Genomic DNA, 25238 nt, shown 5'->3' with positions numbered 1-25238 from the left:
ATCTCTTTCTTGTTCCTCTTCGCGTAGCCTCTCAAAAGCAGTCTGTGCCGACCGCCTGTGGAATCCACCAGATTCACCTCACACAAAGAATTTTGCCTGTTGGACCCAAAACCACGGGGCGGGGTTAACCGCCTCGGGCCTGGAGCCCAACACACAGGCGGGGACTCTGCTCTACGAAAGCGGGCTGGGGGTGCCGTTGGCGTGCGGGGCACTCGTGAGAACGGAAGCGACCTCAGAGGAAACGCTCCCTTCAAACTGCTTGAAATTATCAACAAACAAACTGGCGACATGCCGCGCTTCACTCTCGAACTTGGTCGGATCTCCCGTCCTCCTTGTCCACGCCTGCAGAGGCGAGAGCATCTCTTCCGGGACGCCACCGAAAGCGACAGGGATTTCCAGATCGAACACAGGCAGTGCCTGGACGAAAACGGGCGAAAAGGAAAAGCCTCAAAACCTTCAATCACACCTGGTGCTTTCGCCGTCAGATTCCTCGTAGGTATTGTATTGCTCCCTCTACGTGCATATATATATATATATATATATATATATATGGGAACGTCGGTGTCAGCATGTATGCATATCTGTCCGTTAATATATATATATATATATAAATGGTAAGTCGAGATGAACGTCCACAGAGGTGTAGCTCTGTATGCCTAATTAGAAATCTAAGTGAGTGTAAAATAGTTTTCTGGAGAAAACGAGATATGAATCGAGGCACTACATATGCAAATATGTATATCTACGGACATATAGGGGTGTGTATAGGCTTTCAGTTACTGTATTGTCGAGTAGATACAGCTAGACGAAGATTGCTGGAGATAGAAACACCACCGCGCGTGTTTGCATGCGTTTGGTACCTTAAAAGGACACTCGTTCATTGTGCCGTCGTGGATCGCATTGACGATGCGCCGTGAGATCTCAAGCGGCACTTTTTCGCCAGTCGAACTTGAGATGCCGTAAGCTGGACCTCCCACCCAGCCGGTGTTCATCAGCCACACGGTAGTGGCGTGTTGTCGGATTTTTTCTTCCTGAGCACAAAAAGGGAGGAAACGCAGAAGGGAGGTTTAGCCGGGATGCGGTTGCTGGCCTGTGCAGAAGAGACGGTGTACGCTTGGCGCCTCTGCCGTCCCTTTCCCGGCATCATCTCGTCTAGTATATTTCGTGTGCTCTCTTCGCGCACTCACGCGCCGCATGCCACACCGACACCGTAATTGTCCGCAAAGGTGTAGGTCGCGTTTGCCTCTGGCGAGGGAGGGACACTGGACAGAAATCCAATGCTTTTGTCCAGTGTTACGCCTGCGTCTCGAGATCGCTGCCCAATCTGCGTTCCGTGCACTCCTGCGCTGACGCGTACCGGTCGCGTAGGTACCACTGCATTCATGCATGTGTTTACATCTGCATATTTGTATAGCACCCAGGTTACAAGAGGAGAAAAAATATAAGGAACCCCAGCAACGAACGGATGATAACGGTGTCGTTCGTTGCGTCCCAGCCGCCTGCGAAGAGTTTACCAAACGAGGCTGACATGTCCACCTTCCTGTGGACACATGACCCGTGAGAAATCTCGCGAAAAGACAAGAAGGTTCTCCGCGCGAGAAGCGACACGGTTTTTCCTCTTTGCTTGCCAGCGGGTCATCCCTTCCCCTCGCGTCCCCTCATGGCATTCCTATGCATGTACGTCAAAGTGTCTCTGTGCGCGCGACGGTACTCACCAGAATGCCGCTGTAGACTGTGGGGTGGAGCGGCAGGAAGGGGCAACCTGAGCAGGCCGAGAAAGTGACGATGCGCCGCTGGAGCTCGGGCACCGTCCCGTTACTTCCCTTTTCGACCGTCGCTTCTTTGCAGGTGAATCCACTCAGGAAATAAAAGATAGCCTGGCGGAGAGAGAGGCGAGCGACGGGAGGAAATACACCGAAGGTGTCGTTTACCTGCGAGAAAATCAAGCAAGGGCGCGAGGCAGGGAGGAGCATGCGAAGAGGCAGAAGAAGGGCGGAAGGAGAGAAGCGACAGGGTGCCGGCAGCACCGAGAAAGCAACAGAGAAAAAAGGGAGAGCTGGAAGACGCAACAGGTGGTGACAGGCAGGAGGGGGGGACCAACCGATGTGAAGAAAGAGAGGCGACACGGGTAAGCCTGATACGTATAAATTCGTCAACACCACGGACAAGAATTTGTATATTTGTTGGTTATGCGGAGAGGGAGAGAAAAGACAGGGAGTCCATCCAGTGGAATGAGGAAGAACAGAGTTCCTAGTCTGCATGACTCACCAACATGATGAAATGCTTGGGATGGAGGCAGACGGAAGGGAGACCTTTCATGCCGCGCTCCAAATACGCTAATGGATAAGTACAGCGTGTATTATCCGTGAGAGTCGTGTCGTAGAAGTACACTTGCCGTGTCGCCTTGTCCAAGACAACATTCTCCATGACACTCCCGTAAACCATGGCCTCCACAAAGGTCTGACAGGGATCCGTATCTATGTCTTTACAGCGAACATAGCAGCCTCCGAGGACGCCTGACACGCCGTTAGGCGTCCACAGGACTTCATCGTCTGCTAGGAGCTGCCCCGCCGTTGTGGCTACCTGAGTAGAAAGTGAAGCATGCCGGTAGACTGCAGGAACTCACGCAGAAACAAAGTTTTGAAGTTGACGGGTAGACCAGTACATCAGATAGACCTCAGCGGAGACGAAAAGGTGACAGGGGGTGCTGCACGTACCTACACGTTTGGCAGTGCATCTCTACATAGAGTGGTAGTGGCTGAGCGTTGTTTTGGTGCGCAAGCTCGATTCTTGGTCCCTGCGAATGTCTCGACTTGCATATGTGATCCCCCACACTGTGTGCCTGCTCATCCGCCCGTCCACGAATCTTTTCAAATGTGTGTGCATGCGTCCACACACATACTGTTACATCGTCTACCGTCACCAATGCTTGCACAGCGTATGCACCTCACCTCTCCCTCTGAAGAAGGGGGGGGCGCAGAATAGCTCAGGACGTGTGTACTTCTCTCGAAGAAAGAGAGAGGGTGACGACAACCGACTCTGGCCGGTTTGCTATGGCACTTACAAGGGCTGTCTTTCCCGTCGCGGTCAGTCCGAGGAGCATGGTGACGTCATTGTTGCTTTTCGCGCTCCCAACAATACAAGATGCATGTAGGGGCAAGACACCCTTCGCGGGCATGACGTAATTCATATAGGTAAAAATGCCTTTATGGAGCTCGCCTGCGTACTGGGTCCCGAGAATGACCATCTCCCCTCGCCCTAGATGAAGTGCGACGGATGTCTGACTGCTGACGCCTGTTGTGGAGGCAAGAACAGCAAGACAGAAAGGAGAAGGCAGACAGGGAGGCAAACAAGCAGGAACGCTTTACAGACAATGAAATCGGGAGGAAAACTGCGAGTAACAGGGGAAAGAGGAGATGAGCATCGCTCCACCGCCACTCGATCGTCCAACACAGGGATGGGGAAAAGAAACACATACGCCTGCTTCGTCCAGGTCCTGGGGGAAGATACGCAAGGGATCTCAGGTGCGTTCATCGCAGCAATAGCTACATATTTACATGTGCATACATGTAAATACTTGTTCAACGTACCCTCTGCGAAGCGGTTCGCCGAAAACAGGCCGGCGTTATAAATCGTGAAATCGGGCTCGAAAGTTTGGAGCTCCGAAACTGTCGGAGTCAGGAGAATGTTTTGCATGAATAGCGCGTGATACGCCCGAGTAGCGATCATGCGTACTTTGATCCGATATTCCGGATCAGCCCCTGCAAAGCCGTCGACTACAAACAGCCTTTTCTGAACGTAGATAAAAGCGAAAACGGCAGGTCCGGAAAACTGATCATTTCTGCTCTCAAAAGAAACGATGCACCCCTACTCGGCGGAGAAACAGTGAAAGTATAAAACTTTGCTCCAGCACAGCGCTTTAAATGGCAGCATACAGAGCTGTGAAAACATGCGCAGAGACGTATCATCTCACCACCGGAGGGAATCTTAAGGAACGCAAGCACGTACGCATCTACACAAGGCATTTGCTGTCACTGTTGCGGGCTCTACAACTTCAGATGGGAGACGCTATCGAACATATTTTTTGGAGAAACTGGCCGCATGGCTTGGCATTGGGATAACAGCAAAATCTCAAACCTAAGAGTATTGCCAAACGAGGGGACAAGTGATGACCGTCAGCTATTCCTTCAGACAGACTTGGGGGTGTGATGAACTGGCAAGTGCCAGCGGGTGTTCTTTTCGCTGACTAATCTTCCTTGTCGTTGCTTGTGTCCGTACCTGAGTATTGAGAAAGTCGATTGCCCTTTCCCTGTTAAACAGGTATGACTGTTCCTTGAAGGGAATGTTAACTTTTCCCCACCACACGCTGTCCTCTGACCCGCTCTCTCGAACGATTCGCTTGTCTTCTGGGGAGCGTCTTGTCTTCAGTCCTACAGGAAGTCACTCAGGGAAAGAAGAAAGAGGCGCTTACTCGATCATGCCATGGGGCCGCAGCATCCCTCTCTGTCAGACATACAGAATGGGTCTATGTCGTTTCACTCGACCAAAACATCTTCGCCCCGCGTCATCTCAGAGGTGGACAGGGACTCCCTACATGCCTACGTCAAACCGATAGTCAGCAGACGTGAAAGCGGCGGACAGGGACGAAGTCGACGGGGAGGACTATGTCTATGCATCGGCACATACTTAGCATCTATATACCTGTATACGTATATGCTTGTATCACGGAGGCATCGGAATCGAAAAGAGACTCGCCTGAGGAGCAACAAAGCACGCCTGTGTTCGAGATCAGTGTGTTCTTTTCATGTAGGAGGGCTTGTTCGTATAGCAACGGGACGGCTGCGTTATAGAAGATTTGTTCAGCCGTCAGTCCTTGCTGCACACGTTACATGCAAAAGAGAAGTTGAAATAAAAGGAAAACGGCATCAGTTCTGTGTGAGAGATTCTGCCGCCGTGCAACCGCCTCTTGTCCTCATGCACGCTCATCGGGCACATCACTCAATGAAAGTTCCCACTGCAGCAACACGTCCGAATACTCCGGTGTAGCGCATTTTCTCGTAGCAAAACGGACAAAAACAAGCATTTTCCAGCTGGATTCGAGTGTGTTTCGTCGCCTCTTGCTTTTTCGAGAAACGGCTGCGTGGAAAGGAGAAACACCACCGAGCTCTGAGCACGCAGTTGTGCCTCTGCTTGACTATATCCTTGAGTAAGTCCGCTTACTGCACGGCACTCGTCCTCCACGTGAACCTCGTGCTGTAGTTGGCCCAAGTCGAGGACATCTTTCTTCGTGAGTGAAGACACTTGGTGCGCGTGATGAGCCAGATGTTGCTCCAGCTTCCGTCGCACAGCGAGCAGGTCCTCCGCCGTCAGAGCATCCTGTGCGGAAGGGGTGGCCATCACGGGGAACAGGTTATGGATTCGTGATATTGCTCCCACTCATGAGTCCCAACCGGGCGGACTCCGCCGTTTCTCAGGTTTTCGCCTCGTAGAACTTCGTCACAGTCATGCGGGAAACTGGATCGGCCAGAATCACTGAGAGCAGAATCAACCTGGGCATATGACGGAGTACGACGCAGATGAATGGAGAAGAGGACAAGCAAGTGCACTGCATATCGCATATCGAGAGTCGATGTATTTTTTGTGTCTACCAAACGAAGATTGAACACTAAACTTCTCGGGTCGAAGCTGTAGCGGTGTTTGGTGCTGAAGGTAAGAAGCGATACGATGCAGTCATTCTCGTACGATTCAGTAGCTTGGCACGTGCTGTAGCGAGCGATCTATTGAATCAAACTCAACCAGAATTCTTGGCGACAACGAGCGACATCCCCATTTAGGAACTGGTGACAAAATGGGCTCCCCCATGCCAGGCGCCTGCACACCCGCACGTTGCCGTATACTGGGTAGTGGAGCTGCAGGGAGATACAAAAACGTGGGGACCGTCCTAAACACCGTCAAACATCTTAATCACCTTCCCCCGCAGTGACGTTGCAAAAGACGAATGCGAACAAAAAAAGGAGTCCACGCACATGAGCCAGTACCGCGTGGGAGCTGAGATCGTTTTTTGGGCGATGCAGGGCTCCCAACGACCAGACGTGTGCGCGTTACAGCTCCATTCCGACTAGTTGCATGGGTCACACTGCACGCTAGAGTTCCCCATGGGTTCTTACAAACCGACCAAGCATATAGAACTGAAACCCGACTCGGTCCCAGTAGAGCTGCACAGCGACGGCACGACGACCATTGGTAAGTTGGCAACAAAAATAGGGACACCATGATGTTGAATGAGAATACACCATGCCAGCCCCCAACCTGCGTTTAACTACAGGCTCTTGCGAAAATTGAACAATTACCACCAGAGCGTAAATACATAGTACCTGTGACATCCGTACTCCCTCGTCACTGGACACCGGACACCAAATCACGGGTGCAGTTTCCTCTTGTAGGCGTACCTCTGTGAGAGGCGCATATTATCCATTCAAGCATGTCCTGTGGCCACCCTTAGATCAGTGCTCGAAATGGAAAAGTGTTTCTGGTAGAAGTCGCTTCCATTCTCTTATGGGCGTTGCTTCTACATCGAATAAGCAGATGTGCATGTGCGTGCAGAATGAAATTGGGGCGCTCGCGGCAACCGAGCTTGGAGGACGCTGTAGTAAAAACCTTGCACTCGGAAAACGCAATACGGCAGTGGAGGTGAATGATCAGCCTGCCTCGTGCCGCAGTTCATACAACCAAACGAGGTACCGGGCATGACGGTTTCAGCCGGCTAAAAGGCGAACGGGTCCGCGGCGTCGGGAGGTACACATTTGGTCATCCCACCGTAAAGTGCCAGCTCATCTATATTCCCGTTCAGTATTTCTATTTATCTTCTCTTGCAATGGTATTAAGAGGCAACTGTCGTGTTATCCGTAGTTGAACTACACTTTCATCTTCTTGGCCTATTCACATGTACTGTTACTGTCACAACGTTAGCTCCGTCCTCACTGATGACGCCCTCAAAGTTCAGTTGCACAAATTTGCTGGGCTGCTTCGGGGGAGCCTGTATTTCGCTTAGAGAGCTACCAGCAGCACCTCATCTCTGTGTGGCTCAGCTGCTTCGGGTAATGTGGCCTCTGTTACGTTCCACACGCTGCCACGGCATCTGTTTTCGCGAAGCTGCGGTGACTGCCCTGCAGCACTACCATTTTACGGCTGCAAATTAAGCTCTTCGTTTATGCGAAGGGATATAATTACAAACGAGCCGAAAACAGCTTTGGCACCGATAGTGGTGTATCATTGTTGACAGATGTGGCAGGTGTAAGAGATTGATGGGCAGGCATCGTTCCACATCGAAACTTCCGTTTTCAGACTCATCCAAATTTAACGCAGTCGTAACTGGCAATCTTCAGCAAACCGACTTGGTACCCCTGCTGGGCAGCAACCTCCGCATAAAGGGTTGTTTAGTTCGGCCTTCCGTGCCCCTAGTCCCACGACGACGGACCGGCGGCCGAAATCAAGCCGCCTCTGAGTGTTACAAAATATTTTTCGCCAAACGCATTTGGGGAAGGGCAAAGGTGTAGCACTGATTTTCCCTCCTTGTTGACCGCGGAACAATCAGCGAACTCTTGTCATCACGCCGCGATGTGGAACAGAGCACGCTCTGCGCGACTAGCTGGCAGTAATAGTAGGGCGCATAACCTGCTCACAAAAGTACATAACCCGCTCTCAAGAGTACTGTTCCGAAATAGCACCATATAGCATGTGCCAACCGTCCGCCAACCAGGAACTGTGCCGCATGCGCATTTTCCCCGCGAACCATATCTAGCCTGAGTGAAGATGTCATGAGGATTGCTGGTCTCCTCTATGACGGTTAAAGTTGCCAGCCATGACAACTAATGGAAGGACCGCGGGTGATGAATTCTGCAGCCTCGCTGATCTTTTAGGTCACCACCGGGGCTGTGCAGCTGTCCGTGTACGAATGCGTGTCAGATCGCATGACCCGCTCCCCTGGCGTCTCTTTAAGGGTTTGGAATCATGGCTCACCGCGACCTGTAAGCTGGATGTGAAAACCGACGGTGGGAACGATGCCGCGTCTCCCCTGGCTATGATCCCACGCGGAGGGGGTTGGACTCGATGCGCAACACATAATGTTGACCGGTTGACCGAAGGCAGCGGCCGATATCAAGTAGCAACTGGTGGTTTGTATCCATTTTGAGTTGATGGAAGGCACGTCAGGATTGCAAGTAATGTGCATCATTTCCCAGCGAGGAGTTCGTTTCTTCCCACACTGGACTGCCGGACTAGAGAGCAAGGCCGCAGACGCTGTAACTGAAGGACAGTCTGGGAGCGCGTGACTACATGCTCAGCCACGTCATTCGTGGGTCCTCCCCCGCTAGTTCATGTAGAGCCTTCGTCATGCGAAGAACTGAAGCAGAGTGTGGCGGTAATGGCCCGTATGCCATTGACAAATCATCGACTTCAGTTTGCGTCGGTTCGGCGCTTCCTGGCGTCTCATTCGAGACACTCGGTGAGTTGTTTGTAGGTGTGCCCAACAAGCTCTCACCCAGAGTGTAGAGCTGAGCAAGTAGTTGCTGAATTTGTTGAGGAAACAAGAGTGCTTTTGTTGCGCACGTTGTCTTTTCTGAATGCGCTTACAAACCATGAGTGCGTTACTTAGTTAATGTGGTCGGGTTGCATGAGCGTTGCTCCCCCGTCATCTATGGCGAATTGTGCTTGCTTCGCACTGAGTATTAAGCGGAAACAGTCTACCCAACGGCCAGCCAGTGCCCGAGTAGCCCGTTTTACTGCTGGTGGTGGTCTTAGTTCCAACTACGCTACATATTTGCGTAATTTGCGGATTCCAGCGCGTATAAGCGTTACATGGATTGACTGTGTCAATACATAGAATGCTGGCAACATGGCCTACTGAAGAAAGTTGTTAGGACTCAACCTTATTCGTGATTTTGTATTTCGTGTGGGCATCAAACAGGTGATGAAGACAAAACGGGGACGCTGACGTGGTCAAGGCAGAAAACGCTAGGGAGCCTTGCAGACTTACGACAGAACTCGGAAATTGTACTTACAGGTTGGCCCCAGAAAATCATGAAAGATGATGAGGCTGCAAGCGTTACGGCTTCGGAAGCGGATGGGGCGGCTGCTGCAGACTTATCAACTGTTTGTACCAGCGACTCGGAGGAGAATGTTTCAGTCGGACACCCAGAGGATGAAGCCCAGGAATCTCCTCGGGGCACGCCGCTGCACGGCGATGCTCTCACAGGGGCAGTCGTTGCCACAGAGTTGCCGGAGGTTGTGGAGTTCACAGAGGAATTCGGCCAAGCCTTCATGGCTAGTGAGCATCTTAAACCCTTGTCTCATGTAGTGAGGCCGCAGAATGGTGCACCCTATTATGGGTCCTCCAACGTGACAGGGGCTACGGAATCGTTGCCAAGATGCTTTCCCGCCGAACAGGGAAAGTTGGGTCCCCAATTTTCCGGGCATTGCAGAGGTGATTGTGAATGTTGGCCGTATATGTGCACAGGCATGTGCGACCTATTCGCGAAGACAGCTTCTAGAGGGCGCGTGTGCCTTAATCTGTCAGGAGGAGGGGATGTAACGCTGGGAGAGCCTACAGTCCTCGATGTCTTCATGGTACAAGAAGGCCTTTTCCGTAGCGCCGGGTTCACATTCTAGGTGGAACCGCGCAACGAACCGGTCTGGAGTATCAGACAGAGTATCCGTAGCACAGATGGGTAGCCAGCAACGCGCTGAAACTCTGTGTATATTCAAATGCGGTTTTGCATTTTGATTACTGTGTTGCTGTACATTGTGCCTCTACTACCTGCACTGCGATGGCACACGCGCCAACGGGGAGGCAGCGAACCGTAGTCGTTACTTCGGCTTCGCTGGCGGTGTATGACTCCGACCTGGTGTTCAAGGGTGACCACCTTTTCAGTTGAATCAACAAATGCACCGTTTTAGAGTGTCACCGGCATTGGGTATGATATCGTCGGTTTTCCTGAATTTTGGTATTCCCTACCTGCTCTGGGAAACGGAGTGGGGTTTGAGCTCACAACTGCCACCACGTTGATGTGACAGACCGCGATGTCTCCGAAGCCGGTTACGCGGACAAGGTGCTAGCGTTTTTTAAAGTGTCAGATCTGCGTGGATCCCAGTTTTTTTCATGATTTTTGTAGTCACAGAGGGCGACTGGTTCATCTGTGACCGGCGCTGCTTCAACGAACGAGCAGAAGCCGTGTTCTCTTTCATCTTTCATTACATTCGCCATATTTGCAAGCCTTGAAATGGCACCCCTGTAATAATTTGCCAGTTGTATTTTTCTTGGTTCCCATATGTGAGGGAGAGCAGGCTTTCAAAGAGCCAAAAAAGCGATTTCAGAAACATCACGGATATGTTTGTTGCCATAGTGGCTAATTCCTTAATACCGGGAGGTAATTCTCAGGTGCTGGATGAATCCAGCGTTGAGAACTGCAGTTGAGAACATCGGTGCTGAGCTCATGTGAGTCTGTGATACTTTCTCTCATCCCGACGAGAAAGATGACGTGCTCTCTTGAGACGACGTCAATGCAGCTGATTTTGCCGAACACTTTTTACGGGGTGATGGTCTCAAACTGACCACCTCGGCCAGATTTCATGTGAGGGCTCCTTTGCAAGGGATAAAACGATGCAACCCTGTGGTTCCCGTGTAGCTGTGTTTTCAAAATTTGTTGTCTCTGAGGTTTCCCTGTTGGCCTGCATGCCTTGAGTGATAGGGGGTATGTTGGTTTTTTTATATGGGAGTGTCCACCTGACACCATCCGCAAGCGGTTTTTACGGGTAATGTCAGACCACGTGGTGACGCTGGTTTTTACCGAGGCACAGACGTCAGTTCAATGCCGTGCCGGATGTGGGGGGGGGGGAGAAATCGGCGCTGCTGCTGTGTCTATTGTGGAATGTAGTGCTTTGCAACACGCCGCCGGTTAGCATATGGCAAATGCCGGAAGGCTGCCTGAAGTCTGGATGAAGAACAACTCCATGAAGATGATGTAAAGCCTCAGTCAGTTGTTCGAGAGTGACAAGATACTCTCTTGCACAGCCGATTACAGCTGGCACTAGCTGAGAGACACCTTTGCAATGAACAAAACGCCTGTCGGAGTATAACGTAATCAGCCTAAACTGCAGCTCACCGCAGTAGCGGCTCTCGAATTCGGCTGCACGAGCACCTAATGTTTGTTCCGCTTTGGTGTGATAGCGACGAGGAAGTTGTGCAATCAGAAGCCGCCAGAAGGCTTGACGTACATCCGCGGACCGTTATGGCACCGAGCTTGGTATGTTGGTATTCTGTGGTAGTGAAGAACAGGACGGGAATTGAAGACCTGGGCATGCAGCGCGTATGAAGTTGCCTAATTTAGGGGGCACCGAATCACCTGCAGCTGTGGAACCCAGTGCAGATAATTACCGTCCGCTGAAAACTGCACCATATGCTAAGTCACATGAATACTGGTTTTTAAGACCTTGAGCAGGCTGCGGTTGGAGCACCTTGATCACGTCGATCGCTCGCAGAATCGATGGACAGTTTCAGAAAGCTGACGCTCTCAGGCGTCGGCATGTGAATGCAGCGTATACACGCTGAGTGCTCGCTGGTGAGCAAAAGGAGACAGGTGCCCCACTTGTCTGAATCCAGTGGGCTGGTAGTGTGGAGGGCTTGGACTGATACACCTGTTCTCTGGCTCATTGGCCAATTTAAAACAGCGCATCACTGAGTGAAAGTTCCTGCACTTTACTGATTTGCGCCACATGTCGTTTGCCTCTTGTTGTGCGGGGACAATGGTTGCCGAACCGCAGCTATTAAAGCTGCTACGTACCACGGTGATTTCGACCGTGAGGCAGGCTGGACGGAAGGTGACTTGTGAGTACAGGGCATTCACGTTTCCCATCGGCAGCCGTTGTCTTTCCGTGCTTACGTTGGCCACAACACGCCGACCTGGCTCGTTGAGACATAAGTTCGGTCTGGCGGCGTGTCCAACTCAGTTAATTAGTGCTAGGTTTGATATTCTGTACCAACCGATCTAAAATCGTGAGCTCTGCCTTGGGCATTGAAACTAACCCACAGTTCAACCCTGTATCCATGTTCAGGTATCCGTTCACCCAAAGCAGGGTTGCATTAGTCTGGCACTGCCATAAATAACTCCCAGAGCTTCCCGAAGACAGTGTTTCCCCTCCGTGAAAGCCAAGAATCAATCGCACCTAAATGGGGACACATCTAGATACAGCCTCCGTCCATGACTACTGCACACGATAGTAGCCCGTTTTACTGTGAATGCTTCGTTGGGATCTTTTTTGGACGACGCTTCACCTCTTCAGCCGAATCATTGTCAAGAACATGTCTGTCCGTGCTAAGAAGACCTTGGAACACATCCACTAATGGTGCAGTGCATCGTGGCCAGTGTTGATCTGAAAGTAGAATACCAGAAGCCATGTGATCTCTTGGCCAACACGTTTCACTGACAAACAGCTGGGCTTACGAGGTGAAACCATCCCCTACTGGTAGCCTGATATCCTCTTGACATCCTGACAGCGCAGCAACAGTGTCCTTCTCTCCTGTCAGGTGTAGGGATTGCTGCTGCAGCATCGACTCGCAGAAGAGCCATGAATTTGACGGCAGTGCCTGACCACGTCACACTACGCAACACGCTAACAGAGATACAGTTTCCGCCGGTAGTAACAGCGCATCGCTACGACTGCCAGCTTGACCGTTTCTCGAAGACGTGGAGCTGTTCATCCGTGAATCGAGAGTTGCTGCCTCCTCGTGTCGCTACATCCGTGAAGAAGCTAGTTGTCACTGTCATGATTGCCCAGAGGGCATGCCAGACCCTATATCTAATTGTCATTTAATATATTCCATGTGCCAGGAGCTAACTGAGCAATTCCATGCGAATCTGTCACCAAAAATAATGATTCGTGCACACCATGGACAAGCTTTTGAAGTTACACAACAGACGACACCTCTAAAGGCAGTTCAGTGGTAGCACGGTTAGCCACGTAGAGCCAGTCCTGGGAAACAGAGACAGGTTGCATCGTGCCGTTTACATCCGCTGAGTCACGTAAATTTCGTGGATGTCTCGAAAGCGGAACTGCTGCCGTGGACCACAGTACGTTCATACCAGAGACGAACGCCGTCCGCGCTGTGCCGATCAGCTTCACCCATCGTGGGACCTGTAGCAGCAGACGTTCCGGCTTCGATTATGGTGTATCGAACCCCATCTGCAGCGCCTTCAGAAGGAAGCAAGGGAAATCTTTTCTCCCGTTGCCGAAAATGCCTGGAAACGAAGACAGCTGTCTGGAGTAAACCATGAAATGTGCAATTTCTGCGGACGTCCTGCACGGGACAAATCCTGCTCCTGCATGTGAACTTGCCGTTGCCGGAGAGGCCGTCTGCCACTGTTCCTTGTCTTGTGCGCGAAATAGCCCCAAGCCGTACACGGCGCGGCTGGACGCTCGACTCACACAGCAGCCTATGCCTTTCACTCAGCAGTTGCAGCTTGCCGGCGCGCGGTCCTTCGATGAAAAATGAGGCACCCACGAGTGCTTTCGGTGAAAAACCTCCGGTTTTCGGAATACCTTCCCTTCCTCTGCATCATTTCTGGCAGTTCTAACCCTTTCTGGAACAGAAGGACCAGGCGCGAGCGCAGTGTCTGCCTTGTCGACAGAGACCAGGCCAGCTGGCGAGCGAGCTATCGAAACTGCGGGTGGGTCATCGGCGCTTGAAGCTCGCAGAGAGAAATCAACCTGGGACTGCTTGCTTCGCTCGCGCAAACAGTAAGTTCTTGGTTGCTGCCTAGGTTTGTTTGCGTGACGCTTCGTTGCTTTGAGTAAGGTTCAACTCTCCCTTACAATACCACTGCCGGTGTCCTGATTGATCGCTGGGTCATCGTCCCACCATCGTGCGACCTCGCCGGCTCGCCGATTAGAGCGGCAACAAGGGCACCCAGCCGCATACCTTTGCACAGCATAAGAATGAAAGTGGTAAAGTGATACAGAGTTATTTCTTGGTGTTTTGGACCCAATTCCGTCTCGTCTGTAGCCGTCTTCCGCCAACCTCTCTACTCTGGCGTCGCCGACTTACACTCGACGGCCGCTGAGGCTCCAGACAGCAGAGCCATGGGCGACTGTCCTACCAGACCAAACCATTTTTGGGTTCCTGAAAGGGTTTTTTGTGGTCTTGGCCACGGTTGAATCTGTCTCACTCCCTTGCCTTTTCTCTATCTGCTCGTCGCAGGCCATCACTCGGCATACTGGAGCTACCGTCGGGAACCGTATGTCGGAAACCGTCGTGGGGAGGGGGCGAATGACGCAAACACTCGACTGCACCACGCCCGCTGCAAATATCGAGTGCCGCATGCTGCCATACTCAAAGACGCCTCCAGCTCTCAGACAACAAGGGGTTGGTCCACTCGCCCGACTGCCCCGTGTTGACTAGGATCCTGTGCTTATCGCACGCGCCGACGGTCGTCTCGTTTCGAGTGGTGAGGATGACACATTGCCATCACCTTCCCTATAGCTGGCGTGTGTACGCACTTAATACTCCCCTTGGGCCCTTCCTCGGAACAATAATGCCGCTCCGAGAGAGAGTCTAAGGAACAGTTATTCCATTCAGTTTTCCACGACCGATACTCCGTGCATGACTCTCTGGTCTTTGCTACTTTCTCGCAAGTAATGGCAGAGCTGCTCCGCCAATGGGAACGACCGTGAACGGAATGCCCTTCCAGAACATGGGGCTGTCTTGTGTAGCTGTTGCGGGTTCATATTGGGACGGGGGTGTCCTATTTGCTCCTCAGGTTTTCCAAGAAAGGTGGGGGAACGCGCCGAAAACTCGCACTTGACTGCTTTCCACTACCGGACGTCGAATCCTCGGAGTCAGAACCTTTCCAATGGAGGCTCGGACGAGCGGCAAAGCGCCCCCGACAGGACCGGATGCGATCCCTTTTCCGCCTGCAGCACAAGGGCGGTGTAGCGTCCTGCCGGGGGCCGGACAACGCACGCATCTTCCGTCTCAGGCAGCCTCTGCGTTTGTTCAGGCTGCTGTATCAGTAGACCAGCCGCGCGGCTCAAAGCAGATGGTCGCCCAGTGCCTCACTCAGTCTACACATTTGCGGGAGATGGCTTCTCATCTTGGGGGCGGCCGCGTTGCTTGCTCCTTCAACCAGATGGTTGATCAGCAGTTTACTTCAACTTGTACGAGCACGTGCTCGACAAGCGTGGCGTTTCCCCACCCCACGTCGAGCACGTCTCTCCGCGCTCTTACAGACTGCACGGAGAAACCCCTTCCAGGAGCACCGCAGCTGTACCCCCAGAGCCAACAGGGGAAAACAGTTCAGCAACTGGAAAGGCTGATCCGTACGTGCGCGAATACACAGAAGGGGCCTGTCCCAACAGGCGCAACGGCGCCAGTGAGCGGGACTGGCCTTCCGACCCCGACCCTTCCCTCGGGTGGTGTTCCAGGGGCCCGTCAGGGAGAAGACGCGTTACCGTCGGAGGCGTCAGACTCGCATTTTGCTGAATCTGACATAAAAAGCCGAGCCATGTTGAAGGCTAAGACGAGTATGCCTAGTGAAACGGTCGCTCGACCGTCTCCCGACCTTGCCTGCGGGTCTCTTCAAGCTAGCGCGCCGGTTCCGGCCTTGCCTACACCACCGGAAAATACTCTGATCATTTTGGACTATGATGACACACTTCTGCCCACCAACTGGGCCGCCGTCCAGAACCGTGTTGGCCTCAATGATCCGGTTCCGCCTGAGTTGCTGCCGCCACTGGCAGAACTGAGTGAGCTTGCCATTCAAACGATCAATACCTGTTTAAGCAGGGCGATGGTCGTGATTGTCACGAACGCAAGTGTGGAATGGGTCAACAGATCTGGAGAGAAGTTTATCCCTCAGGTCTTGCGACACATTCAGACGCAGGGAATCGAAATTATTTCTGCTCGTGATCGCCTTCAAAGCACGGGAATGCCCCAGCGACAGTGGAAGATCCAAGTGTTTGAAGAGATGATTAACGACGTTTTCGGAGACCGCATGAGAGATGGCACCGAGTGTACGATCATTTCGATCGGCGACGGGGAAGGAGAACGTGAAGCTTGTCTGGAGATGTGCCGAAACCTGGGCGTCAACGAGTGGCTCTTCAAGTCTTTGAAGCTTCTCGCCCAGCCAACGTGCAACCAGCTGATTTCGGAGCATATTCTCATCCAGCAAGCCTTCCCGGAGATCCTCAAGGTCCCCCAGTCACTTGACATGGCCATTTTGGATTACAAAAACTGCGGCAGCGAACCCGCGCCCCAACCCACGGTCGCACAGCCGGTGGCGAACGGCTCCATGCAGCCAGCGGCGCCTCCTTCCAATCCGAATGCGTCCCCCCCCACTTTTCCCAGCTTCTCTCGTAGTGCAACAACGCTAGGCAATCTACAGAGGAAGCCCTCAATGTACACCGGCGCCGGAGCGGGACCCACGGACAGAGGGGCGGTCGCCAGTTTGAACGCAGGACACGCAGGAGCGGAGAAGGCAAGAAGTGGGGCATGGAACGGTTCATCCGCGACGTCCCTGTTCCCGAAGACCGCCGTCTCCGGAGGCAAGGCTGAATCGTCCGCGAACACCGATGCGTTTGTTGATCTCATCAGCGATCAACTCAAGTCACAGCACGAGCCAGCAGCCGCGGGCATACCGGGGGCTGTTTTGCCCCGACGGAAATCGTCGTTTGCAACCGCCGGAGGGTACACAGAAAAAACCAACATTCTTCGCCGGTAAGGTACAGCGGCGAACCTGTGGCGTCCTGGTCAATGTTGCGAATGTGGCTATTCTGACGGAGGATGAAATGGTTGTCTAAAAAGGCCGGGATTTATCCTGGCAATCCAATGCAGCCACTCGATTAGCTGTGCTACAAATGCGAGAAAACGGGGAGGCTCACATCAGGTCCCTCTCTGGCATATGCGTGTAGCTCAGGCTACCAGAGGAATCGTGATTTTTGTTGGCACTCGGAGAACAAAGACACTTCCAAATGCAGCAGTGCCGTCATTTGATGGACACGGCAATCTCGGCTCGTCTTTATATCCGCTTGGTGTCTAGATGTCGTTTTTGTGTTTTTCTTTTCGAAAACTATGACTTTTTGTGGTGTCTTTTTCGTCGCGAGAGCGTAGACGCCGATGTTGCGCCATCAAACTCGGAGGGTGTCCGAATAAAAACGGTCCGTCTCTACTTTAGTGTGCGGGTGTCAGCATCGCATCGAGCTGAAACCGCAAGAAAAATGCGATTGACGCAAGGCTTTTAACTGACAGACGTTACGGGTTGCCCCGAAATAGGAAATAGCCTTGCGTTACTTACAGACCTCTCAACTCGAGACCTGGAGAGGGGCTTGGCGCCAACTTGCTGCTAGGAAAGCACAAATGCCGTACGTCGGCTACGAACCGACACAGCTACACTGTGATGGTTTGGAAGTCTTTGGACAAAACGCCGGACGGCCATATACACACACCAAACTGGTGCGATGCTCGCGTGGACCATAAACCACTGTGGAATAACGTGACAGAGTCCTACGATACTGGAATCCAACACCTTCAGCTCTCCGGCACGCCTTGTAGAGTTTAGAGGTGTGCTCTAAATTCATAGTCAGTCTATAATTTGGGTGTTTCGTTGCAGTGACCATTAGAGGATTCTCAAGCGGTCACAGCGGCCGTAGTGGATTGGCGCGTGATAGTATTCTGGGGGCAACGCATCCATGTGTCCAGAAAGTTTGGCTGTTTTTTGTCTGACGCGAGGTGAACAGCAGCGGGGCTGCATGTCTTCACTTCGAGCACCCCATACGGTCAGCGCCAAATCGTGTCAGTAGCATAGACACTCCCATCCGACCTCAGTTTTTGAGAGGCGACACGGCGACCGCTGAAAGAGTTTGGGAAAACACGAGAGTAGTCGAAATGCACGACCCTAGAGCGGCTCTTCAGCGCCTTTGAGACACACCAGTTCGGTGTCATGTGAAAGAGGCTTACGCATGTCGAGCGCGTCTTCTTGTCCAGAGTAGTAGCCTTTCTCTGTTTTCCACACGCGGTAGCCGAGCTCCCGGTAGAAGTTCACGGCAACCGTGTTCGACACCCGGACATAGAGGTCGACATAATAGCACTTGAACTTTTTCTCCGAAATGTCCTCCAAGAAAGCCATCAACTTGCGGGCGAGGCCGCACTTGCGGAACTCGGGCGCAACGGACAGGGCAGTTACATGGCCGTGCCAGTCCCTACCCTTTCCCTCGACCTTGCCTGCATACGGCACAAGCACGACTCGCCCCCACCACATTCAGACTTCACAACTCAACGAGGGAAACCTGGGCGCAGCAGCGTCATCGCGCATGCACTACCGCGTGCTGTGCTTCTGATCCTGCGTGTCCTAACACAGTTTTTTTTCTCCAGTGCCTCGCGCGGGAGCGATGGTGCACCCTTTACGCGTTGCACGGTTTTGGACCACGGCAAGCAGCCGAAACAGTATTGACGCACGTATAATGCAGTGAGACAGGACAGGGAATCTAACGGTTGTAACAGTTGTCAACATGTAGAGCAATAAGGGCCGTGCTCAGGCAGTGAGTGCGTTTGCTGACTCCTCGGGTGCCGTTGTGTACGTGTGAATGCTAAACACAGAGTCAGTGGACTGCGCAGAAACAGCCGCCTGGTTTCATCCGCTGTGGCATGAAGACAGCTGAGAAGACTTAACCTGCACACATGCAGGTACAGGACGCGTACCCTGGTGAAACGCTGCACTTGTCTGCGGCACGCGACACCACGCTTGGAAACATTCACGCTAATCGACAAGGATCCAGGCGGGGCGCTGCTGCGCACGAGCGTCTACCCTCGCTTTCGTTGCGACCGCTTCGCGGCAAGACGTGAGATTAACGGAGGAAAGCTTAGCGACTGCTGCATGAACCAGACAAAGGGCGAATCTTCTCTGTCACCCTGTACGAGTACCCCGACGAACGCTACCGTCACGCCACGTGAGAGAGTAGTGCCGCAGTGGGTTACCTACGGGACTAGGAAAGACCCGCTTCTCACCTATAATGTATCCCGCAACCGTTCCATCTGGCCCGTCGGCGACGATGCACAGCTCGGGCCAGTTGGAAAGGTACCGGAGATAGAAGCTCTGGAGAAACGTCTCGGTGAATCCATCAAGATTGACGGCGTTGAATCTGAAGAGATCTCCTGCAGTCATGGGCCGGAAGCGGCTCATTTTTTGACCCCAGTGCAGTTCAGGCAGCGAAAGTGGGGGTGCGGCTGTTCCTGGTGCTGAAACAGTGGACGGTTTCACTCGAGCGGCTTCGCCCTCGAGGTTCAAACTTCCCGGTCAGACACACCAGTATTTGCACTGGCGCGTCGCAGGCACCCCGCTGCCGCCCCTGAAGCCAACAGACGGGAGGGAACAAGTTGAGCACGCTGCACAAAGCGAGAGTCTTGCCCACGAAAAGATTGCTGAAAACACTTCCGGCACTTCGTCCGTGTGTCAACGGCAGTGTGTGTCGGGTGGGGCTCGGCTCTGCTGGGATGTGCCGCATAAACGTTTTTTCTCCGGCAGATGTGTCGCATCCCTCCGGCCCGCCTTTCGAGCACTCAGCCAAAAGATGATCTCCCTGGCTTCATAAAAACATGCCATGAGAAGGATGCTACCCCCACCGCGCCACACCCAGTGTACGAACGTTGTGGTGAAAGTATCGACGGAAGTGTTTTGTTCTGGCGGATTCCAGATGCGTAAAGTAGATGTGCCAGCTCGTGAACTCGATGCTGGCAAGGACTCGTCAGAAAGTGGGGTTGGGTGGTGTGTGATTTTAACCCCGCGCTGCGCTACGCAGCCTGCGCACTGTCTTGTCTCCATGCGCAGTACACGGAACGGTAGCAGCCCGACACAAACCGGTCCATTCACGAACACCACGATATTTCCACCGGTGCTTCCTGGGTGGACAACGTGTATCGGAAATACCAAGAACAGCCCGACCAGTGTATGGGTGTGTGAGTCCGCCTCATGCAGCGGGGCCTTGCATGCGCGGCGCGGTTGCTCTCTCTACACTGGCACTTTCCAAAAAGTGGGTTCCTTGTCTTGTCCTTGGTGTGCTGTCTTCTCAATAAGTCTTTTCTTCTCCCATTCTCTTCCTCACCACCCCTTGCCCAGTGTTACTCTGCCCCTCGCAGCGCGACTCTAACGGCTTTCTGTGGGTCGAAACCGATAGAACGCTCGCCATGGATGCTCCACCGTCGCCCTCCGTGGACGGCGGCGAACGAACTCCCGACTCTCCGGGCAGAAGTCCGTCGCGATCAGACCTTTTTTTCCGAGACGCAGAGCCAACGTCTCCCTCTCGGCCAGACGAGGACGAGAAGGAAGGCGACGGTCCCCAGAGTCAGCGGTCCGCTGGAGAAGACGCACCCCCCTCCGGCGAGGACAGTGGCAGGCGGCGCTGTAAGTCAGATTTCTCGTTGGGGGTGTTCGGTTTGTAGATTTGTTGCACGAGGTTTGCTGGAAGCAAACCAGCGGGAGTCTGCGGTTTCTGCAGCACGCTTTGCACCAGCTCCACAAAACGCATTTTCATAGGGATGTGCTAAAAAAAAAAGATGCTGACAACCTGACAACGTTCCCGACGCTGCAGAAAAGGGAGCGCAGTTAGCGGACGCAGCGACGGGTCTTGAACCAAGGAATGGTGGAGCGAACGCGTGCCTGTGTCACGACAATCCTCTTCCCGCTTCTTGTGAACACCCCGACAGTAGCCATGCCTTGCCGACCCAGACTGCCTATGCGAGCTCCGCTTCCCGGCAGCACTCGCTTCCTGGTCGTTTTGGATGGCAAACGCTGATCTGAAGCGCGCCCTTACTCTTCCTAAATGTCGTTTTTTTCTGTACTTTCCGCAAGCGTCAGGCGGTACCCGCGACGCATTGCGGCTCCGAAGATCCGGCGCTGAAGAGTGCTTGAAGTCCACAGTCACACAACACAACGCGAGAGCCCGAGCGGGAGATCCCGGACTGTTTATACACTCCAGCTTTGTTCCCCTGCGGCTTCAAGGATGGCCGTTTCGGCGCTTGTCTTCGCTCCGTAAATGCATTTGGAGGAGCGCACGGTCTTGGCCTACTGGCGCGTTCTTGATTTTCCGTTGCGAATCATGCGTCTCTTTTTCTGTTTAGGGTCCCCTGATGACGATGCAGAAGATGATGCCGACGACGCTTTAGCACCGGAGCAAGTCGGTGTGGCGCCGGCTGCCTCTGCGAAGCGGACGCAGCGACGCCAGCCGCCGATGAACGTGGACACGTTCTACGTGCCGGGGGAATCTGGTGGCAAAAGCGTTGCGGAGAAGGACGATTTCTTCGATTTGTACTGTCGACTGAACTTCATGCGCATCCAAGAGAGGAAGTTTGGGACGGTCAACCACGGGGTCCAGAGGAAGAATCAAATTGCGGAACTGGAGAACGACGTGCGGGAACTGAAGCGCCTCGTGGCAGAGAAAAGGCGGAGGCCGGCAGGGTCGGGCGAGGAGCCAGAGACCGCGCTTGGGGAACCCTCACTCAGGGCGCTGGCCGTCCAGCTCGAGTTGAAATCGAAGAGGCTCGCGTGTTTAAAAGCGAAAAGGTGCAGAGACCTCCGTCTCGACCTGAATCAACTTCTAAAGTCTCTGGGAGATCAACTGTCCGACATGTATCCTCACAACGAAAGTCTGGACCGGATGGCACAGCGGCTAGACCAGTTCAGTTGGAAAGCGCCCACGTGGATTGGCTACCGACCCCTGCTGCTGCAAAAACACAAAGCCGGAGCGTACAAACGCTGGGTCGACGCCGGCTGCCCGGACCCGCCTCACAGTGTGTTCCAGAGGAAACTCGATGAACCCATGGACTCTGTGGGAGAAGGCATTGACGACAGCGCAAACTCCCCGGGGTCTTGGCACGGAGAGAAAGCAGACGGAGCGAATCGCGGTCCTTTCGACGAGCCGGAAGACTACCCCCCAGCAGGTACAGTATAGATTTTAAGCGACTTCGCTCCGTGAGCATCGCCTTTTTCTCCACACACACTCCGAGACAGTGAGCAACTCCCCCGTCTAGGTACCCCTGCATGTACGGTAGCTCCCACGTCGCCTTTACACTGTTGTTAACGGGGGACTCGTCTGCGCCGGACGCAGGCCTGTTTCGAGAGTCTCGCTGGCCTCTCCCCAGACAGCTGCACACCCCCGCTCTCTCAGCGGGGATGGCTGTGGGGCTACCCTGCGGAGGCAGCGCCTGAGCTCATCTGCCTGGAACTCAGCATCACTGGATCGTCGGGCTGTATGGTGTAACGGGACCGACGATAGGCATCGGAATCCTCTGGTGGCACATGCGCGGGCTCAGTGGACTCAGGTGTTCGCTTGGTTTTGCCGCACTGGAACAACCTATGGAACCACCACCTGCAGGGATGCTTAGCTGAAGCCGTCGGTGGGGCTACGGGGAGGTCTTTTTCAGCGAGCCTGGCACGCCTCGCCGCTTTCTTTTCTGTCAGAGAGCTTCTGGGCTAGCGAAACGACAGAGTTGGGATCCAAGAGAAAGAGCTGCGCCAAGCTACCAGCAGATCCCCGATTCACAGCAGTGTCTGTTCGATCAAAATGTCTGTGGTGCAGAGGATGAGCTCATGGGATGGGCTGAGTCGGGCGCCGACGCAGTGCGACAGGATGAAAACACGCAGCCAGCGCTCTACCGGAGTGAAGCGCCACGTACTGAACAGGTAAGCTGCCGCGCCGCTGCCTCGTGTCTGATGTACTGGGTTATATCTTGGAGGTCTGGAGTCCTCGGCGAATGATTCTAAACGAGTTCGAGACTCAGCATGTGGGGTAGCTTCAGCGCGTGGCCCTCGGTGCGGGCACGCCATGGCGGGAAATATATGGAGAAGAAAGAGCGCAGAACACCGGAAATGGACGTTCGGCTGCCGGAGTTGCGCAGTGTATCTGACCCAGAAAAGCGACAGATCGACAGCGCTGCTGCACTGTGGAGGCGTAGGTTGTATTCTCTTGAGAACTCTTCCACCGTGCCTTGGGGAGGGGTAAAAACATAGAGACAACAGATTGTTCCAGCACACAAGCGCCTACCATGGTTGTCGTGTACAACCTTTCTTTGCGATGTGCCTGCATCCAAGGCTTTTGTTTGTGAAACGTGCCGAGAGTTCTACTTCGAAGGCGCCATTGAACTTGCAGTAGACAGTCTTGATCAAACGCTTTCTACCTGACGCAGGAAAAATAGGTCCGTGCCATGTAAACACGGAACTGCGGACTGGCTTCCGGTGCCCCGTTACAGAGTGTTAGGGTAAGCGGCTGAAAAGCGTACCTTTGTGAGCATTTTTGCGGTTACTGCAGGATGCGTCTCCGTCCCTCTTCGGCGACCTCTCAGAAGATGCCCTACGAATTATGGAGGAGAAGAAGCGCGCCGCCATAGCAAAACGAGAGGCCCGACTAAACGAGAAACGCCTAGCCGAGAAGCAAAGGGAATTGGTATCCTGAGTCGCCCTTAGAACGACGGCGATTCAGCGCTGCTGCATCGTTTATCTGTACACTGGCGACCTTGACCAAATGTGCTTACGGTGGATGTCGGTTCGGTAGATTCAGCAGACTTGCGCGATGGCAGATTTGACTCGGGACGCTGTCGAAGAGTCTAATTTTTTGAGGAGGAAACGTGCTTTTTACGGCTCGTGCGCAGCGCGTCAAACACTCCCTTGGAACATAGACGCAACTCGAGGCGACCCAAGATGTCGCGTCGCGCCTGTCGGACGAGAATCTGGGACCCGATTGCAACATGCATTTGCCATTTCGGGAAGTTGCTCTTTTTTTACGCAGAGAGAAGACAGGAAAAGTGCCGAGTAAGGCCGTGAACCTTTCGGCGGCCACTAGTGGTTCGCGCCGCTTCCAGGCCAGAGGCTACCTTAAAGGTTTTTTCGTACTATGGGCGTTATCAACTTCACCTTAATAAAAAAACTGAACTGCACGGTACTTCAGTCGTGCTACGCAGGCAACGGCAGATTGGTTATCAGATTTGCGTCAAGAGCCGTTCAGCCTATTTTCGTGAGAAAACACTGGCGCATCTGGCGGCAAGACGAGGCGTTTCGTTGGTCGGAACCACGGAGATAAAACACCTTCGTCGTGGCTGCAGAAGCCTTTTCGTCCGACTCCATTTTGCACGTGACTCGAGCTGTATCGCGCGCGGCCTTCAAACGGCGATACTCATGTGGAGGCGCCGCCTCTGACGGCAATGGTTAATCGAACCAAATTTCCCGCATTGGGAAACTCGTAGGCGTCTCCGTACTCGACGTCTACCTCTGCAAGCAGTGTCTAGTAGTTCGGCAACGACTACACGTGCTACAGCTGTTCTTTGACGAGGTACAATGGATTACCATGGCAACCTGGCGTGGCCGCTAAGATTCCGAGAGGCTCCAGTGTTGGTTGTCCGTCAGATATTCTAGAGAGCCCATATGTGATATTCTCGGTAAGATCTCCGGTGACAAAGCAGTGAGACGACATAAGAAATCTGTTTTTTCCCCACTTCCCATGCAACGCTGTTTCGAAAACTCCGGTACGACGGGCTGTCGGTTCAGCCCCGCGTTTCATCGGAACAGCGTCACGGGATCCTAACGCGAATGGAACCGACGTGCAGCTCTCAAGCAATGATCTTTTTCCTCATTACCCAACCAGTTACACGTAAATTTTTTGCTGCTGCCAAACAGAAAAAACTGTGCACAGCAGTTGGAAAGAGTGGGCAACGGCGTGCGTCGAGTTCCCGCTGCCTCCGCCTACGAGAGGGACGGTGAGTTTCCCGAGGAAAACTGTAATGGAACGTTTAAAGAACTGTGGGAACACGCGTTTCGGCGCTGTTTTTTCTACTTGGGACGCCGAGGGCCACTTTTCTCGTCCTTACCAAATCCGAAAAGAACCACTCTTTTCTCCTAGGTGGCTGGCACGTCGTCTGGCGGTTGCGGTTCAACCGGCGTGCGCCGCGTGCGGAGTTTTTTCGATATTTCCTCAGGGCCCGGGGTGATCTCTTCTGTACAGGGTTGCACAACAGAACTCCACCCTTTCTGTGGGTGCGTTTCCTTTCGATCTTTTCGTACCACCCGTGAAGTGGGTGTTTTCTGCTTGTCACACCTTTCGCCCACGAAATGCTGCGCCCGAAAAAACCACGGCAACAACACGGCTGCGTACTGTCTGATACCACCCACCTGTCTGTGCAACGGAGTTAGTCAAGGGATGCCTGTAGG

At 53.4% G+C, this 25238-nt stretch overlaps 5 protein-coding genes across 5 annotated transcripts; 3 read left to right on the top strand and 2 right to left on the bottom strand.

Moving 5' to 3' along the window:
- Positions 1-171: 171 nt before the first annotated feature.
- NCLIV_042160 (putative phosphoenolpyruvate carboxykinase) lies at positions 172-5397 on the bottom strand (the record flags this gene model as incomplete). The annotated part of the gene is made up of 7 exons (XM_003881125.1): positions 172-417; positions 861-1031; positions 1716-1931; positions 2269-2583; positions 3065-3294; positions 3591-3792; positions 5221-5397. The coding sequence occupies 7 exons, from the start codon at positions 5395-5397 to the stop codon at positions 172-174; spliced, it is 1557 nt and encodes a 518-aa protein (XP_003881174.1).
- A 2994-nt stretch (positions 5398-8391) lies between these two features.
- Positions 8392-9666, top strand: NCLIV_042150 (conserved hypothetical protein; the record flags this gene model as incomplete). The annotated part of the gene is made up of 2 exons (XM_003881124.1): positions 8392-8503; positions 8966-9666. 2 exons carry the CDS (start codon positions 8392-8394, stop codon positions 9664-9666), a joined length of 813 nt encoding a protein of 270 aa, XP_003881173.1.
- A 5237-nt stretch (positions 9667-14903) lies between these two features.
- On the top strand, positions 14904-16769 carry NCLIV_042140 (conserved hypothetical protein; the record flags this gene model as incomplete). Its single annotated transcript, XM_003881123.1, has 1 exon — positions 14904-16769. The coding sequence occupies one exon, from the start codon at positions 14904-14906 to the stop codon at positions 16767-16769; it is 1866 nt and encodes a 621-aa protein (XP_003881172.1).
- A 1099-nt stretch (positions 16770-17868) lies between these two features.
- Positions 17869-19226, bottom strand: NCLIV_042130 (ard1-prov protein, related; the record flags this gene model as incomplete). Its single annotated transcript, XM_003881122.1, has 3 exons — positions 17869-17897; positions 18005-18268; positions 19052-19226. The coding sequence occupies 3 exons, from the start codon at positions 19224-19226 to the stop codon at positions 17869-17871; spliced, it is 468 nt and encodes a 155-aa protein (XP_003881171.1).
- Positions 19227-20227: 1001 nt separating this feature from the next.
- NCLIV_042120 (conserved hypothetical protein) lies at positions 20228-21990 on the top strand (the record flags this gene model as incomplete). The annotated part of the gene is made up of 2 exons (XM_003881121.1): positions 20228-20444; positions 21161-21990. The coding sequence occupies 2 exons, from the start codon at positions 20228-20230 to the stop codon at positions 21988-21990; spliced, it is 1047 nt and encodes a 348-aa protein (XP_003881170.1).
- Between the last annotated feature and the right edge of the window lie 3248 nt (positions 21991-25238).

Source organism: Neospora caninum, chromosome IX (assembly GCF_000208865.1).
Source record: "Neospora caninum Liverpool complete genome, chromosome IX".
NCBI classification, from domain to species: Eukaryota; Apicomplexa; class Conoidasida; order Eucoccidiorida; family Sarcocystidae; genus Neospora; species Neospora caninum.
This window is presented reverse-complemented; position numbering and strand designations above follow the sequence as displayed.